At 38.0% G+C, this 17,524-nt stretch overlaps 1 protein-coding gene across 1 annotated transcript in view; it reads right to left on the bottom strand.

The window, feature by feature from the left end:
• Positions 1 to 621: 621 nt before the first annotated feature.
• LOC306881167 (unconventional myosin-X-like) overlaps positions 622 to 17,524 on the bottom strand; it is a 40,243-nt gene continuing 23,340 nt past the window's right edge. The window contains exons 20-41 of the mRNA XM_079435097.1: positions 15,535 to 15,659; positions 14,759 to 14,873; positions 14,110 to 14,216; positions 13,783 to 14,007; positions 13,644 to 13,683; positions 11,111 to 12,037; positions 10,558 to 10,678; positions 9,972 to 10,215; positions 9,575 to 9,670; positions 9,359 to 9,452; positions 9,217 to 9,272; positions 6,522 to 6,664; positions 6,133 to 6,324; positions 5,887 to 6,044; positions 5,681 to 5,804; positions 5,306 to 5,606; positions 4,553 to 4,760; positions 4,333 to 4,469; positions 3,814 to 3,931; positions 2,571 to 3,026; positions 2,305 to 2,496; positions 622 to 1,350 (exon numbers count right to left, since the gene is read on the bottom strand). Coding sequence (XP_079291223.1) covers positions 1,249 to 1,350; positions 2,305 to 2,496; positions 2,571 to 3,026; positions 3,814 to 3,931; positions 4,333 to 4,469; positions 4,553 to 4,760; positions 5,306 to 5,606; positions 5,681 to 5,804; positions 5,887 to 6,044; positions 6,133 to 6,324; positions 6,522 to 6,664; positions 9,217 to 9,272; positions 9,359 to 9,452; positions 9,575 to 9,670; positions 9,972 to 10,215; positions 10,558 to 10,678; positions 11,111 to 12,037; positions 13,644 to 13,683; positions 13,783 to 14,007; positions 14,110 to 14,216; positions 14,759 to 14,873; positions 15,535 to 15,659 — 4,281 coding nt within the window. The 3' untranslated portion in view covers positions 622 to 1,248. The remainder of the gene's footprint in view (positions 1,351 to 2,304; positions 2,497 to 2,570; positions 3,027 to 3,813; positions 3,932 to 4,332; positions 4,470 to 4,552; positions 4,761 to 5,305; positions 5,607 to 5,680; positions 5,805 to 5,886; positions 6,045 to 6,132; positions 6,325 to 6,521; positions 6,665 to 9,216; positions 9,273 to 9,358; positions 9,453 to 9,574; positions 9,671 to 9,971; positions 10,216 to 10,557; positions 10,679 to 11,110; positions 12,038 to 13,643; positions 13,684 to 13,782; positions 14,008 to 14,109; positions 14,217 to 14,758; positions 14,874 to 15,534; positions 15,660 to 17,524) is intronic.

The following is a 17,524-nucleotide window of genomic DNA, read 5'->3' as shown; positions in this document are numbered from 1 at the left end:
ACTCTGTTGTAGGCATCTGTGTCAATTTATTCTATTCCCACCTGATTTTAAATGACCCTCAGAAAGATCTTACACACTGTCATCTGTAAATGTTAAGTGCCCTACATCTCATGTTGCGTATATTACAGCAAAAAAACTAACTGACTTTGGAGTATTAGTCTCTAGACTCATACAAAATTCATGAAGAAATGGAGTTGGTGGTTAGATATTGTTATACTGGTAAGCATTTTAACTATTGTGCCCTTAAGATACCAAGCCCTGAATGAGCGATTTCAGAAGCTTTCTAAGACTGATATAAATGTAATATAAAGTGAAATAATTACAAATATTTTAACATCGTAAGCACAATGAAAATCTTCCTAAGCAGCTCAAGTCTACAACGAAAATGCAAATCACAGAAATACTAAAAAGTTCACTGATTCCATCTGGGCACATGGTGTTTCTGTCCTTGAAACTTGACCAGCGTTCATGCTAGCTGATTAGCATAGCCTACAAAAGATTTCATTCAGATGTCCCAGAGATGTGAAGTGCTAAATGAGAAGATCTTCTGTCAGAGAAACCCGTTCAATCTGCACTGTACAGAGCAAACGTGGATGAACATTTAATGAATGTAAGAGTCTTTGAATTTTGTTATATTTATTGCCTATAGACGAATGCACAGTAAAGATACAAAATGAGAAAGATTTTCCTGTTGTTTTAGTGTTTTTATAGGCTTACAGTAGAAAAATAACAGGACCATAGGGACTAAATCCAATAGTATTATCACAATCCTGCAGTTCAACAGAAAAGGTTTATAAAATATACAGCTCCTCAGAAATATATAACATTATAAACATTGCACATATAAAACAGACGTAAAGGGCACTCTGTGTGTGTTTGCATATGTGTGTATATTTCTGTGTGTGTTTTTTAAAGGCACTGGATTTGAGTGTTGGTTTATTTTCGCCTGGATTTTCTGCCTGCAGAATTCCAAAGAAATGCAACTGGACTGGACTTAAAATGTTAATACAATGTAAACTATGGGGCTCAGTGAACAGACATGTATGTGTGGCACAGTTTCAAGCACAACAACTCAATGTGTGTCTGTGGGAACACGATAGTGTCTGTCGTGAAAGCGTGTCATGATATTGTCTTTGGTTTTTTGCACTCAGCATTGAAGGGTCCATTTTTTGTGAACTCGTAAGTACCGTTTGCTGACGTTTAACCTCAAAGGCACATTTATGAGAAGTGTTTGTCAGGAGTGAGAGATCACCAGTTGCTGCCGTGGCTGCTGATGGATTGACAAGTGCTGAAACGTTTCTTCACTATTAGACTGATGTAAGCCTTCATGAGCTTTGCAATGTCCATCACCTACAGAGACAAACACAAAGGAATCCAGCTTTATTTTAATATCATTGATGTACTGTTATAGTTTTAATGAATGTTTAATTTTTTTTTTAATTGTCATTTAGTTGTGTTTTTATAATTTATAATTTTTATTTTTTATATTATTATTTTTATTTTATAGTTAAACTGAACAAAAGTGAGAAATGTTGCTCTTGCAACTATCTAAAATAAAATGTTAAACCTTTTTATGTATTTCAGTCAATGTCTGTTTTATTAAACACATTTTTTATAAATACATTTTTTTTATGGTTTTAGTAAACAAAAATAATCCTGTAAGAAACATGAACATTCAGGCCTTCATAATGACCAAAAATAAACAAACAGATAAATAAAACAAAAAATGACTGTTTTTTTTTTTATTATTTTCTGAAGTAACTGCGAGGAGTGTTCTCCTGTGTAAAGCTTGTGTATTATGGGTGGTTGCTAAGTGGCAATGGTGGACTCTGACAAAGCATTATTAGTCTATTACTAAACATTTTTCAAGTATTTGTATAATTTTATATTGCGAAACACTACTGCATTTGCATGCATTATATCTTTTTATTTTATTCCACTACATTTAAAAAAAATGCCATTCCATCACTTTGAGACATGATAGTGTTGTCTGATTCATGATAAATAATTTTTTGAGCAGATTTGTTTTTTCAATGAACCCGTTGACCTGATTCACAAACCGCCCTGAATGATTAATTCACAAATGGACTGATTCTAGCTGCAGTTCCTGAGCTAAAAACTCACTGATTAGTAGATTGATTCAGTTGGAGTGAGTCTCGAGTTAATTCACTGAATAGGTCATTTCCATCTAAAATGATCCACAGGTTTGTGGAAGGTTTGACCGATGAGGTAACAAGTCAATACAAATGACTAATTTTAGGGTTGTTTGCTGTGGAAGCATGCAAGTAAATATGGAGTTTGTACCATGTTGGTGTTGAAGAGCAGCTCTCGTCCCTCCACGCTGATCTTGTAGATGCTTGGCTGCGGTGCACCGAAGGACAGAATGACCTCGTAGAGAAACACCTCCAGAGGCCACGCCTCCCCACGCTTGTACACACACACCCCCTTACGACTCACGCCCAACCACAGCTCTCCAGGATACACACCGTCCACACACTGACGAACGGAGAGAACTTGTTCATAACACTGCTTTGCTGATGGATCGTGTGTGTGTGTGTGTGTGTGCTCACCTCCACATCAAACAGGGTTGATCCATATCCCTGCCACTCCTTGATAAGACTCATGTATTTTTTCATGGCTTGGTCTTGTTCCATCCCCTGCAGTTTACGCCATTTTTCCACCAAACAACTTCTCAGACCCGCCTTCTCGTCTTGTAGCCACGCCTCTATGGCTGCAGGCCCCTCCCCATGTCGCTGTCGCCCCAGTGACCCTCGGAAGCTCCGCCTCAGCGTGCCTTCCAGAAAACTACCCCGCTTTCTTTCTGTGGATGGCGTGGCAGATGCAAAGCACCGTGCGGATTGCTGTACTCGAGCACGCAGGCGGTCCATAGGGAACACCTGCTCTAACTCAGGCAAGGCACTCTGGGTAGTGTAGTCTCCCAACAGATACTGAAGCCGAAGAGCAGCCAGAAATTGCAATCTCTCTTCTGGAGCAGGATACTGACCCCTAATGACAGCTTCATGGGCCTGAGAGAGAGAGAGAGAGAGAGAGAGAAACAGAAAGAGACATTGAAACTGCATCTGTGAAACACTGACAGCAAAGAAATCATTCTAAAGATCTGTTAGATTTATTATTAAAAACTAGGTACTTAAAGGGAAAGTTCATCCAAAAATGATAATTCTGTCATCAATAACTAATCCTCAAATTATTCCAAGCCTGTACAGAGTTTCCTTCCTCTGTTAAGTACAAAAGTCGCTCATCAGCTGACGGTAGCCATTGACGTGCATAGTATCGTAGTCACACTAGGGAAGTCAATGGCTACCGTCAACTGTTTGAATACCAACTTTCTTCAAAATATCTTCTTTTGTGCTCAACATAAGAAAGAGACTCATACAAGTTTGGAACAACTTGAAGTTGAGTAAATTACAAAATTTTCATTTTTGGGTGAACTATCCCTTTAAGTGTGTATTTCTGTGTGAAAAACAGAATACAACAGGATGCAGGGAACTCATGATACATGATGATTTTTTACAGTCATGATCATATTAATAAATGTGGTGCTATAAATGTAAGATTCTGAAAACAGTGAGAGAATGCATTTGTTTGCATATGCACACGCATTAAAAAATAGACAATACAGTACTAATATAATTATAATTATAAGTAGTAAATATTTTTTCAGCTGACACAATGTAAATGTTTATGTGTATGCGATTAAACAATTAATATGATTAATTAAATGAACACAATTTTAAATGATCGAAATCCCCATTTTTATGTGTTTTGAGGTCAGATATTAAAGTGAAATCAAACCTGCTCAAACATGAATGCAAACTCCACACTGTCAGCAGGAACACACTCGGGCTCTGAGAAACAGAAGAGCTTGAAATAAAACTTCCAGCTCTCTCCTTCCTGTTCTTTATTTGTTAACCTAAATGAGAGAAATAGTGAGAGAGAACATCATAACATTATCCCATATTATTAAAAAAATAAATAAATGTGCAGTATACAATGATTTTCTGTGTAATATGATGCATAAAATCTCCCTAGTGTACCCAACAGAAATCACACCAGCATTAAACTGTGAGGAGTGACTCGCTCTTTTTTTAGCCAATCAGAAAGCGCTCTCTGCCTCATGTATGTTTGCTAACATGTTTTTAAAGGGCAAAGTTTTAAATCATTTTATAGCACCTTTAAATCATTTACCATCAGATTAAATGCTCTATGGTTCTACAGTTATGAAACTGTATACATTTAATATTTTATGTTTTATAATTTCTCTTTTTATACATTTGTAAATTGTAGGGGATGGTAATTCGAGGTGAGACTCACTTTTCAAATTTAGCGAGGACGTCGGCCACCACAGTCCTGCTCTCTATGGCTCGGTCTGTATTGTCATTATGTTCAAACAAAGCGAACATGTTCTTACAGTCCTCCATTGAGAGACCCTTCAGCAGCTTCTCAACCACCTGGAGACCATCAGACACACACACATGTACAGGTTAACGTGGTTCTGGGACTCACATGTATCTGTGTGGATGTGTTTATGTACCTCTCCTGCAGTTGTGTGTGAGTTAATGGTGATTTTGCAGGACCCGCCACCGTGGCAGTAAACTGTCGATGCCATTTCCTGTCTGCTCAGTATAGCCCTCAGCTCCTCCTGTGAAGGAACGTATTCGCGTCCACGCACATGCCGCAAGGCATCTTGGGAGAAGCCAGCATACCGTTCCATCTCTGTGCCTGGGTACAGCTCTCGTGTCCTGAGCAGAAAATCAGTCAGTCTAATCATTTGTGACATGGTTAAATCTTGCCCTCTAGGATGCAGAATATATCAGGAAATTTTCATTCAGCAGTTGTGTATTTCCTCAATTTTTTATTTAGAGTACCTTTGTTGTCATCTAAGGCTCACTTAAAGTTAATCGTTAAAAACGATTAAAAAAAACCTATAATTTTTTTTTATTAACACGGTTACATATCTTAAGTGAAATAATGATCCATTTTTACACTGTACATTATAATGTTGAGGTCTAAATATACTTGTATCATTTAAAATATTTCATTTTTAGTGTTTTATTTTATTATTTTAATGTTGATCCTTTATTTTAAAATCTTATTAATTGATGAGACTGTCAAAAGTATTACACAAAAACAACTACAGCAATATATAAAGATTACAAGAAAAATACAATTTTTATCAATTATCAATGTTTAGTAGTAGGACAGTTGTACTGCAAAATATATTTTTATGGAAACCGTGATCTCTTTTTTTTTCAGGATTCTTTGATTAATAGAAATTCTCACTGACCTTTTGAAGTGAAATTTCAGGTATTTGAGAATACTTCTGGAGGCGGGGCTAAATGTGCAGCACATGCAGGCTATGATTCGCCAGCCACAAATGTGGGCAGGGCCAGCAGGCTTTGGGTGGTGTGTTGTCTGTTTGATGAGCTGGCAGAAGAGTTCATCTCTTAGGGGTCGTAAGTCATGAGCCGTCTGCAGGAGCCCCTGAAACTGAGGGATGGGATTGTCCTCGGTCTCTAGCTGATGAAGAACATTGAAGAGCTTGAGGGCCTCAGCCTGCAGCGTGCCGTAGCTTCTCTCTTTGTCGGCTAAAAACATGCATATACAGTGTTTATGAAGGTTAGGGTGTATTTGAGAATGTGTGTGTGTGTGTTTTACTCACAGCTTTGCTGTGCATCTCCATAGGGTAAAGGCAGGAGGGCTGTATGTAGAGGGTGGTGTGTGTAACGCAGTATTGGGTTCCTCTTGTAGATCTGCTCCACCACCTCCGAATTCAGACAGTTCTCCTGAAATCAAACGATTACAACAGTGTTTCAAGAAAATTATGTTACAAAAACATGAATGTATGTGCATATGTGTATATGTTACCTTGATGTCCTGTATAAGTTGCTGCGTGGGTGTATCCATGAGCGGTTTGCTGTCGATGACAGTCTGTACAGCGCTGGCCCATCGACTAGCCTCCGTCTGCAGTTTAGAGTACAGCCTATATGAATGCTTACGGCCAAACACGCTCACGTTCCAGTAGCCTAGACAAAAACAAATATAGGTTAGAGTCTGAGAAAGATTTAAAGGTTGGTTGTTTTGTTATTTATGTGTGTATATGAGTGTGCTAACCAGTCTCTCTGAAGACTCTCTCATCAGGAACGATTACGGAGCAGAGGCTGTTGAGCACTAAAGAGCCCAGTTTAAGAGCATTTCTCTCTGAGCTTTTATAATAATCGACAGAATTGTGAGTCAGCACAAACCAGCGCTTCTTCAGCTTAAGATTCCCACGACTGCTGCCCCGAATCTCTTTATACAGCCAACCTGGAGAGAGAAAGACATCCTAACATGGTGCTGTTGATTTGAAAGTGAACACTATAACATGCAATCTTACTCTTTCTTTGTCCAAATGCTTTTTCAAAAATTAACCATCAAGTATGAACTGAATGTTAAAATCATTTTCAGACAATCCATAAATAGCTGAGCATGGCTTTTGACTTGTTAAGTAAGTGGCCTCTCACCCCTGATGATGAACTCTTGTCCCTGCACACGTGTGTCTCCTTTCGTGCGTTGGAGCAACGTAATCCAGTGATGCATTTCTTCTGCTGATTCAGCCATGCAATGTAGCACACGATGGGCTGTGATTATAACAAAGGCATTTGGCCTGGACAGAGAAAAAAAAACAGAAACATTCCAAATATTTTAATGACTGTACATGACTGTATGATTTTCCACAGAAAAACTAAAATGGTAAGATTTTGTGATTAGGTTTAAACATTCATTTAGCAGATGCCTTTATCCAAAGTGACTTGCAAATAAGAAGCATCACAAGCAATTTGTGATAGAGCAAACAATATTCATAGTACACAAAATGTAGTAAAAATTTAAATGAGACAAAAATGGAACAATAGAGTCAATTTGTGAAATATAAATTCATAATTGCAAAATGTTGCAATTGTTAAATATAATGCCGCAATTTAGAAATAATTATATATATATATATTTATTGTATGTGTATATATATATATATATATATATATATATATATATGTTAGCACTGTATATATATATATATATATATATATATATATATATATATATATATATATATATATATATATATATATATACACAGTGCCCTCCAAACGTATTGGAACGTAAGGCCAATTCCTTTATTTTTGCTGTAGACTGAAAACATTTGGGTTTGACATCAAAAGATGAATATGAGATGAGAGATTAACATTTCAGCTTTTATTTTCATCTGGATCTGATACACAACTTAGAAGATATCACCTTTTGTTTGAACCCACCCATTTTTCATGTTACCAAAAGTATTGGAACATGTGACTGACAGGTGTGTTTTGTTGCCCTGGTGTGTCTTATTAATTGATTATTCAAACAATAAATAGCACTGAATGTCTGCGCTCAGTTTCAGATCCGTGCAGACTGCATTTATAGTTAGTTAGACGTGTAACCAACATGAAAACCAGAGAGGTGTCTATGGGTGAAAAACGAGCAATTGTGAAGCTGAGAGAAGATGAAAAACCAATCAAACCATTGCACAAACACTGGCAATAGCAAGTACAACCATTTGGAATCTCCTGAGGAAGAAAGAAACCACTGGTGTTGTACAAGTAACACACCTCAAACGGGTAGATCAAGGAAAACATCTGCAGTAGATGATAGAAACATTGAGACAGCTGTAAAGAAAGACCCTAAAACAACTGTTAGTGACATCAGCAACAACCTCCAGAGGGCAGGAGTGAAGGTATCACAATCTACTGTTCGCAGAAGACTTCATGAACAAAAGTACAGAGGCTACACCAGAAGGTGCAAACCACTCATTAGCAAAAAGAATAGGAGACGAGCCTTTTCTGAGACAAGGTTTTATGGACTGATTTTATGGACCAAAGTGATGGAAAGGCTAAAGTTTGGAGAAAGAAAGGATCTGCTCATGATCCCAAACATACAAGCTCATCTGAAACACAGTGTACACAGGTGTACATTATAGTACACATTACAATTATGTAATGTAATGGCTTGGGCTTTCATCGCTTCTTCTGGGGCAGGCTCATTAATCTTCATTAATGATGTAACACATGATGGCAACAGCAAAATTAACTCAGAAGTATACAGAAATATTTTGTCTGACAATTTACAGAAAGATGCAACCAAACTGATTTGGAGATCCTTCATCATGCAGCAAGATAATGACCCAAAACATAGTGCCAAAACAACAAAGGAGTTCCTCAGGGGCAAGAAGTGGAAGGTTTTAGACAGGCCAAGTCAATCTCCACACTTAAACCCTGTAGAGTATGCATTTTACCTGCTAAAGAAGAGACTGAAGGGAGTAACCCCCCAAAACTGAAAGAGGCTGCAGTGAAAGCCTGTAAAAGCATCACAAAAGAAGAATGAAAAAGTTTGGTGATGTCAATGGGTCACAGGCTTGATGCAGTTATTGAAAGCAAAGGATCTGCAACTAAATATTAAGTCTTATTCACTTTAATCTATGTTAATTCTATCTGTTCCAATACTTTTGGTAACATGAAAAATGGGTGGGTTCAAACAAAAGGTGATATCTTCTAAGTTGTGTATCAGATCCAGATGAAAATACCTGTAAATAAAAGATGAAATGTTAATCTCTCATCTCATATTCATCTTTTGATGTCAAACCCAAATGTTTACAGTCTACAGCAAAAATAAAGGAATTGGCCTTACTGTTCCAATACTTTTGGAGGTTACTGAATATTTGTGCGTGTGTGTAACAATTATTCATTTGAAAAAGTGCAGTTTGCCTTTTAAAGTTTTTCTTTCAAAAACAAAGTAATTACATGATACACATAATTACATAAAAACATAATTACAAAATGTTGCAATAAAAAACAAATATGTAAAAAAAAAATGTATATCCTGTTTCATTCCATTCTAATGTTTTTTTTGTGTGTGTGTGTGTGTGTGTCTTGTATTGTCTTGTCTTGTGCAACAAGTTGTGTACTATTTGTATTCTGTACTTTTTAATATGTAACAGTTCAAAAGCAAAAATAAAATATATTTTTTTAAAATGTAATTTAAAAAGTGCAATTATCCAATCTACTAAACTGCCTTTTAAAGTTTTTCTTTCAAAAACAACAAGCCGGGGTGAGAACAAAGTGTGCATATACTGTAAGTGTATGTGTGTGTGTGTGTGTGTGTGTGTGTGTGTGGGTTTGTGTTTACCTTTCTGGGTTGTCAGAGGCACATACAGAATCAATCATTCCCACATCCAATGTGCCCTATAAAAAACACAAACATCTTTTCTAAATATCTTATGCGCTGTCTGCAAAATTGTCGGGTGTATGTGTGTGTGTACACAGCTTACCACAGCATTCTGAGGATTTGCTTGTTCATCATGCATCTCTCGAATTTCCTGTTCCGTCGACATGTGCACCTGACTCAACATGCTAAACCAATGACTGCACACAACACAGAGATGAATTAAAAACCTCAGTTTAACAGTTCTACACATTTATGAAATAACATCAAGGCTTGACCCATACGGTTTTAAAAAATATATATAAAAAACAAACACACTTACCTGGAATCTTCTGCAGTTTCTGCAACAAGGTGATATGTTCTCCCTGGCATGACAATGTCAATCCCATTCTCCTTCCCTGTTACATCAATAATCTCTCTAATAAAATCAAACAAAATGAAAGAGAATAAATAACCATACATAGAATTAATTATGCTTTGTTTTCTTTTATGTACTGTTTCAAATCAAACATTTCTAAAAAAAAATTTAAGAAATTGTATTTATTTATTAATTTAAAATAAATAAGTGAACAGGTTTTTAGGCTACAGATTTATAAGAATTTTGTTTTATATACAATATTTGTCTTTTTGATTGACAAGTTTAGCATGACTGTAGCATTTCAGTTCCAGTGTTACACTGATTATGACCTGAAACCTTTGTGCACTTTCTAAGGTCTTACTTGGCTTCATGCATGTCCAGCATGCCTTTCATCCGCTCCTCTGTGTCGTTCTCGTAGTAGATGAGTTTGCTCTGTCGCAGGACAAACCAGCGGCGTCTCCAGTTGCGTCGAGAGAGTGTAGAGGAGCCTCCACCCTTCTTCAGCAGCCAGCCCTGTTTGAGCGCCTCCTGTCTGCTCCTGAACCACAGAAATGTTTCATCCTTCAGCACACACCAGCGACGCTTCCAGGAGTTCAACAGGCCACCTGCAACACACATGTGATAATGACAAAGGTCATAGGTACGTCTAGACTTCCCTTAATGAAATGCAGCAACAGGTTCAGTGTAGACAGGGTGTTAAATTGTGTTAACAATTTAAGAGGAAACTTTAATTTCTTAAAAAAAATAACATAAAAAAGCAAAGATAGACAATGCACCTATAGCTGAAATAAGCAACAAAAGTTATGTTTACACCTTCAAGTTAACTGCAAAAATGTTTGGAGAGAAGAGAAAGTAGTATGAGTTTCATTACATTCTCTAGCAGGCTCTGAAATCAAACAAACATAATAAAGAAAGAGGTGTTGAGAGAGGAGTGGGCAAATATTTACCTTTAATATAAAGGAAACTGTGGAAGTAGGGGAGAGTGACACAGCTATAGACAGAATCCCGCCGGTAAGATGATTCATCGTCAGTGTCAAACCTATCAAAGTCATCTTCACTGTCCTCAAACTGAGGGAGAGAACCACAGGGATACACAATCAGCAATCACGTGTGAAAACACAAATGCATGATACGGCATTTGTAACCCATTTTAATTCAGTAATGTGATGTACACTACCATTCAAAAGTTTGGGATCTGTAAGAATTTTTAATGATTTGAAACAAAATCTCTTATGCCCACCAAGGCTGCATTTATTTGATCAAAAATGCAGCAAAAACAATTATATTGTGAAATATTTGTACAATTTATAAGAAGCATTTCCTATTTGAATACATTTTAAAATGTAATTTATTTCTGTGATAGCAAACAGACATTACTCCAATCTTCAGTTTATTTGAAATAAACTTTTGCAAAATTGTAAATGTACTGTCACATTAAGTCCTTGCAGAATGTGTGTGGTATATGAATCAACCATATTGAATGTGTGTGGAAAAACTCACAGAAGACTGCGGCCCCTCTGAGCTGAAGCGATACGCCCCTGAGCTGACACTGGTGCTGGTTGCCAAGGAGCTACGGTGGTCACGTGACCAGTGGTCATTGTGAGGTGGGAGGCTGGGAGGCCGCACGATGATGCCACCTCCATCATAATCATCTGCATCATAATCTGAATCTTCATCGGGAGGGATTAGCTCCGCCTCCTCTTCCTGAACAGCGTGAGAGTAGGTGGAGCCACTGCTGGAGGGCGGAGCATGATAGGCTAAGGGTGTGATGATGGGCAGGGCAGGGGGCAGAGGCATACGGTCGTTTGCATAAGGATCCTCCTCTGAGGAATCATCGCTGGTGCGGATTCCACTGGTGCGCTGGCCGTCAGAGTGTCCGTGCTCGCTGGGGTTAGGAGAGTCTTTAAACCCATCTTCGTCCACTCCCAGGCCTTCATCCACCTCATCTTCCTCACCTCTGGCTACCTCCCTCTGTGAGCCACCGGACCCTCCCAGCGTGCTTTCGATGTTACGCACACACTCATCGATCTCATCGAAGTTGAGTGAGGTGAGGAACTGCTGCGCAGCCTTGCAGGCCTCCTCTTCAAGCCTGCGCAGTTCCTGATCACGCAGCCACTGCAGGCGATGCAACGACTGCGCAGTTAGACTCTGCTCCTGAGCCTCTTTCTGTCGCCGCAGACCTTCAATCTCACGCTCCAAATGCAAGATCTCCTCCACCTGTGATGCCTGGTTTGTCTCGAACACCTCGTCAAACACCTGCTCCACCAGTGATTTCTCTGCTATAGAGAAGGATTCAGCGTTCTCAGGTGGGTCGTTCTGAGGTGGAATAGTCTCTGGTACAATACTGTCTGGTGTGGCTCTCTCGGTTAAGAAATTTTGAATCTGCTCATTTTTATTTTTTTCCTCTAATCTTTGAGCTTCCTCTGCCTGTGTTGAACACAAAGAAAAGACTGCGTTACTCAACATTCTACATAAATAGACTGTCACTTGAATTTCACATGAATGTTGCACTGAAACCAACAGTAATTAAAAGGAAAATTAACCAATTTTTAACCAAATTAGTAAATAAATAAGCATATCCATTGTTGTCAATGGCAATATTTCATAATTAGAAAACTAAGACAGTTTTTATCAAAAATATCAAAACAGTAATTTTTTAAAAATTGTTTCTCCACAGATAGATAGACAGACAGACAGACAGACAAACAGACAGATAAATAGATAGATAGACAGACAGACAGATGAATAGATAAACAGACAGACAGACAGAGGGATAGATAAACAGACAGGCAAACAGAAGGATAGATAGACAGACAGATGGATAGATAAACAGACAGACAGACAGAGGGATAGATAAACAGACAGGCAGACAGAAGGATAGATAGACAGACAGACGGATAGATAGACAGACAGACAGACAGATGGATAAACAGACAGACAGACAGCCAGACAGACAGATGGAAAGGTAAACAGATAGACAGACAGACAGATGGATAGATAAACAGACAGACTGACTGACAGACAGCCAGACAGATGGATAGGTAAACAGATAGACAGGCAGACAGACAGATGAATAGATAAATAGATAGACAGACAAGATGGATAGATAGGCAGACAGACAGATGGATAGATAGGCAGACAGACAGACAGATGGATAGATAGACAGAAAGACAGACAGACGGACAGATAAACACAGACTTACAGATAGACAGCCAGACAGACAGATGGATAGATAAACAGATGGACAGACAGACAGACAGATAAACACAGACAGATGGATAGATAGACAGAAAGACAGACAGACGGACAGATAAACACAGACTTACAGATAGACAGCCAGACAGACAGATGGACAGATAAACACAGACAGATGGATAGATATATAGACAGACAGACAGATGGACAGATAAACACATACTTACAGATAGACAGCCAGACAGACAGATGGATAGATAAACAGATAGACAGACAGACAGACAGACAGATGGATAGATAGACAGAAAGACAGACAGACGGACAGATAAACACAGACTTACAGATAGACAGCCAGACAGACAGATGGATAGATAAACAGATGGACAGACAGACAGACAGACAGACAGATAAACACAGACAGATGGATAGATATATAGACAGACAGACAGATGGATAGATAAACAGATGGACAGACAGACAGACAGATAGATGGACAGATAAACACAGACAGATGTATAGATATATAGACAGACAGACAGATGGACAGATAAACACATACTTACAGATAGACAGCCAGACAGACAGATGGATAGATAAACAGATAGACAGACAGACAGATAAACACAGACAGATGGATAGATAAACAGATAGACAGCCAGACAGACAGATGGATAGATAAACAGATAGACAGACAGACAGACAGACAGACAGACAGACGGATAGACAGACAGATAGATAGATAGATAGATAGATAGATAGATAGATAGATAGATAGATAGATAGATAGATAGATAGACAGACAGACAGACAGACAGAAAGACTTCACTATTTCACTAACTGCTTGTGCTTGGAGCTCCAACTCAATGCGCTGTCTCTCTCTGATGGAAAAAAAAAAATCAAAAGAAAATCAGAAACTTAGAAACAAACCGTATAAACATACACGTAGGTATAATAATAAAGGCAATTGAACTGCCAACCTCTCAAGTGCCTCCTGCTCTTCTTGTCGTCTCTTCTCTTCTTCTTCCCTCTTCCTCTTCTCCTCTAGAAGGTGAATGTAGAGCCGTCGTGCCCTTTGCCCTCTGAGCCTCTTCTGTAGGGTGATGGTGGCCCAGCGTGTCATCTGGAAACACCGACGCCAATAAAGAGCACGGTAGTTTTTCTGAATGACAACAATGCACTGCAATATCCACCTGTACTGCCTCCTGTAACCAGCAGAGGGCAGAGAGAGCGAAACAGAGGGAGTACATGAGAGCTGGCACCAACTGGAAATGAGTGTATGAATCTGCATTTGTAAGTGTGTTTACCGTGCTCTGTAGCCCAGTATATGAGCTTGAATAATTGAAGCCGCTTTGAGCACTTCTGTTTCTCTCTGTTTCTCTAACCGCAGCTCCAAACCTTCTCTCATAAACACCTAAAAACAACCAATGTATAGACATCATTCACACCATATGATGACTGATCTAGAGTACAAAACCAATAAATTAAATTTAGATGTATGTATCTCTCAATATACTTCACTTGCTCAAAACCTTGCACCAAATTTTTCCCTTTGCTTATGCACTATCCTATTCAGCATTCTGGGTAGCTGATGCAATAAAAAAAAGTTAATGGACACCTTTTTTAAGTTAAAATTTATTTGAATATAAAAAGGGAAAATATAATCCTAGGTCCTGTAACTGGTCACCAGTTATTTATTATTTTAGTCACCCTCTGCCTTTAATAGCTAATTTTAAACAAATATTCAAATAACAAATATTTAATTTCCATTTACTGTCTCTCTAGTACAATTTCATGTTTAATAATTGTAAAACAATAAGTAGTGCTGCTAAAACTGTGTGAATAACTAATTAAACTGTGGTGTTTTAGTGTTGTGAACAACCAAAAGTATTTCATGTCAGCTACCCACAAAGATACACGTCAAAGTGAATATCCAGAGAACATGATGTTGCTCACTTTGGTTTTTCCCAGCTGCCATTCAGCACTGTTGTTGTCATAGAGCTGCAGCAGGAGGAGGCACCGCCCCTTTGGGTCATCTGACAAAGCCAAACCCCTCATCAACACATAGTACCTGACAAATAAAAAATAAAACGGTTATTAATATGTCGTGCAAAAGTGGTTCACAATAAGGAAGTCTACACACAAGTGTTTATGTCAGGGAACAATGTGAATCCATTGATTTCAATGGAGACTGAAAAATGTGAAGTGATGCAACATCATTAGACCAAAATTTGGGAAATGATTTGTTGCACATCAATGGACCAGTGAGAATTTTAGACAAATCCAACCAGTGAGAATTTTATACAAATCAAATTCTGCATAAAATCAAACTGACCTGGCTCTATCCACAGACATTGATAACATTGTGCTCGACTTTCTGCCCAATTATAACACTCTTATCCATCATTTGATTATCATTCAATAAATTACTGCTACCATGAACAATAGAAAATGCAGGAAAAGTAGAAGTAATAGCACAATGTTAATTCTGGGTGTCAAATAGCTCAGAATTTTGATGTATCCTAGTCTCATTTGCATAGAAAGAAAACTTGTATGGACTGAAAAGAATGATAATGACTTAATTTAACTATGCCAGAAGTGGTGTTGTAAAAACCTATGAATAAATTCTCTCTGTTTTCACTTAAAAGATGTCACAAACCAAAATGAAAAAGTTTCAGAACAAATCCGTTTTTAGCAAGAATATGTGAGTTTATTGTGTTTGGGGGACAAACCGGGAACAGAAATCCTTGAACGTTCGCCGAACCGGAAACCCAGAACGTCTGATTTTAACGGTCTCCAACATCCCAGAATATCTCAGCTGGTTGAGGACTACAGACTGCTCAAACTGATTGGGCATCTGTAAAAGAAGGACAGAAAAATTTTAACATTTTAAATCACTACTTCACTGTTCTACTTAAAAAAGTTCCACATCTAAATTAGCTGGATTAATTCTGCTTTCAAATATAGATCGGTTGAGCTTTGAGTGGTTTCATTCTTCAAACACACTAAGTAGGCCATCATCACCCCCACTCCCCCTGACCTGTGACCCTGTGTGGGGGTGAGGTCGGAAACGGGGCGCTGTGATCCCCGCTTCTAAATGTCATCTCTGTGGAAGGAGGAATGAACCAGAATGAAAGTGAGATGAGGAGATGAGTGGTGAATGAGCTCTGTGAGAGCAAGGTCAATACCAACACACACACACACACACACACTCACACAATCATTCATTATAGTCAGAGGCACATTAACATACTGATACATGCAGCACAAGTCACAGAACGCAGACAGGATCAATGTCAGAGCGCTTCATGGGGGGAGGGACAACATCTCTCTTTAATTGGCTCCCAGAAAAACAAATACTACCAACATATAAACATATTAAAGGGATATTCCACCCCCAAAATGCCAATTCTGTCATCATTTAGTCACCCATATGTTGTTCCAAACTTGACGAATGTGTGTTTTGCAAAGAGTGAAAGTCACAGGGGTCCAATGTTGTTTTAGACCCCACTGGCTTTCACTGTATGGGCAAAAACAGTTCTTCAAAATATCTTCTTTTATGTTCCACGGAAGAAACTAAGTCATACAGGTTTGGAAAGACAAGAGGATGAACAAATTAGAACAGAATTGTCATTTTTGGGTGAACTATCCCTTTAAGAAACAAACCATCAGAATAGTGCAAACAGTTTCCATAAATCTGCTGTTTAAAAAGCAAAACTTTGAGAAGCATCTTCATTATCCAACAGGTAAACAGATATCTGACAACTCATATCATTGAAGACTATGTCAAAACAATCTGGAAAAACTCTCAGCATCTGTCTAAACATCATTACATCGGTTCTGTTCTTCAACAGCATCTGAAAGTTTACTTTTCATAATATATGAACTCTTACTGTATAGTAAAGTGTCCTTTCTCATCGTGCGACCGACAGCAGCACTGATCGAGTGTATGCCCACAACGAGCCAGCGATTGACTGGTCAGCTCACACACATACACACCCCCAACCTCTCGCTCTCTTTCACACACTGCTGGTTGTCATGGGGATTGGACCCATGCTGTGCTAATTTGTGTTTAAAGGGGGAAGGGAGTGTTGGAGCGAAATGCATTGTGGGTAGAAAAGGGGCAGAAGTCACCCCAGCTGTTTACATTCAAATAAAGTTTCAACTAAAATATAATATACAGAAAGAGACATAGAGAGGTAGACACTGTATGAAGATGTCATTTTTGTAAATGAGTTTATTAAATTAACAAAATATTGTATATTTATATTATATATTATTCTTTTAAATAGTAATTAATTATGATAATCTATTTTTTACTTATCAAATGTACCTGTTTGATTTTTCTTAGTATTTTATTATTTTTTAAATATTATACTGTTCTGTTTATAGATAATTAGAAAGTAAACAAACTTATCACATAGGCTAAGTTGAATTAATGAGTGTCTAATAATTTAGTTTTTAACAATTATAATTTTATTTAATATTCTATTCTATATTATTAATTTGCTTGCTGTCTCTTCTGCTGTTTTTAAATATCACTACATACTATTTACTCATGAGGCTAAATTTGCATATTGATTTTCTTCAGCATTGATGTGTTTAAAGCACGGTCTGAAAGCATAAGTAGAATGGAACAGAATTGATGTGTCCCATTAACACCTCAGCACTGACCTTCAACAACTGAACAAAGAGGAACTAACATACACAAAACACACATGC

Source organism: Barbus barbus (assembly GCF_936440315.1).
Source record: "Barbus barbus genome assembly, chromosome: 15".
Taxonomy (NCBI): domain Eukaryota; kingdom Metazoa; phylum Chordata; class Actinopteri; order Cypriniformes; family Cyprinidae; genus Barbus; species Barbus barbus.
The sequence above is the reverse complement of the archived record's forward strand: the minus strand, read 5'-3'. Positions and strand labels throughout refer to the sequence as shown.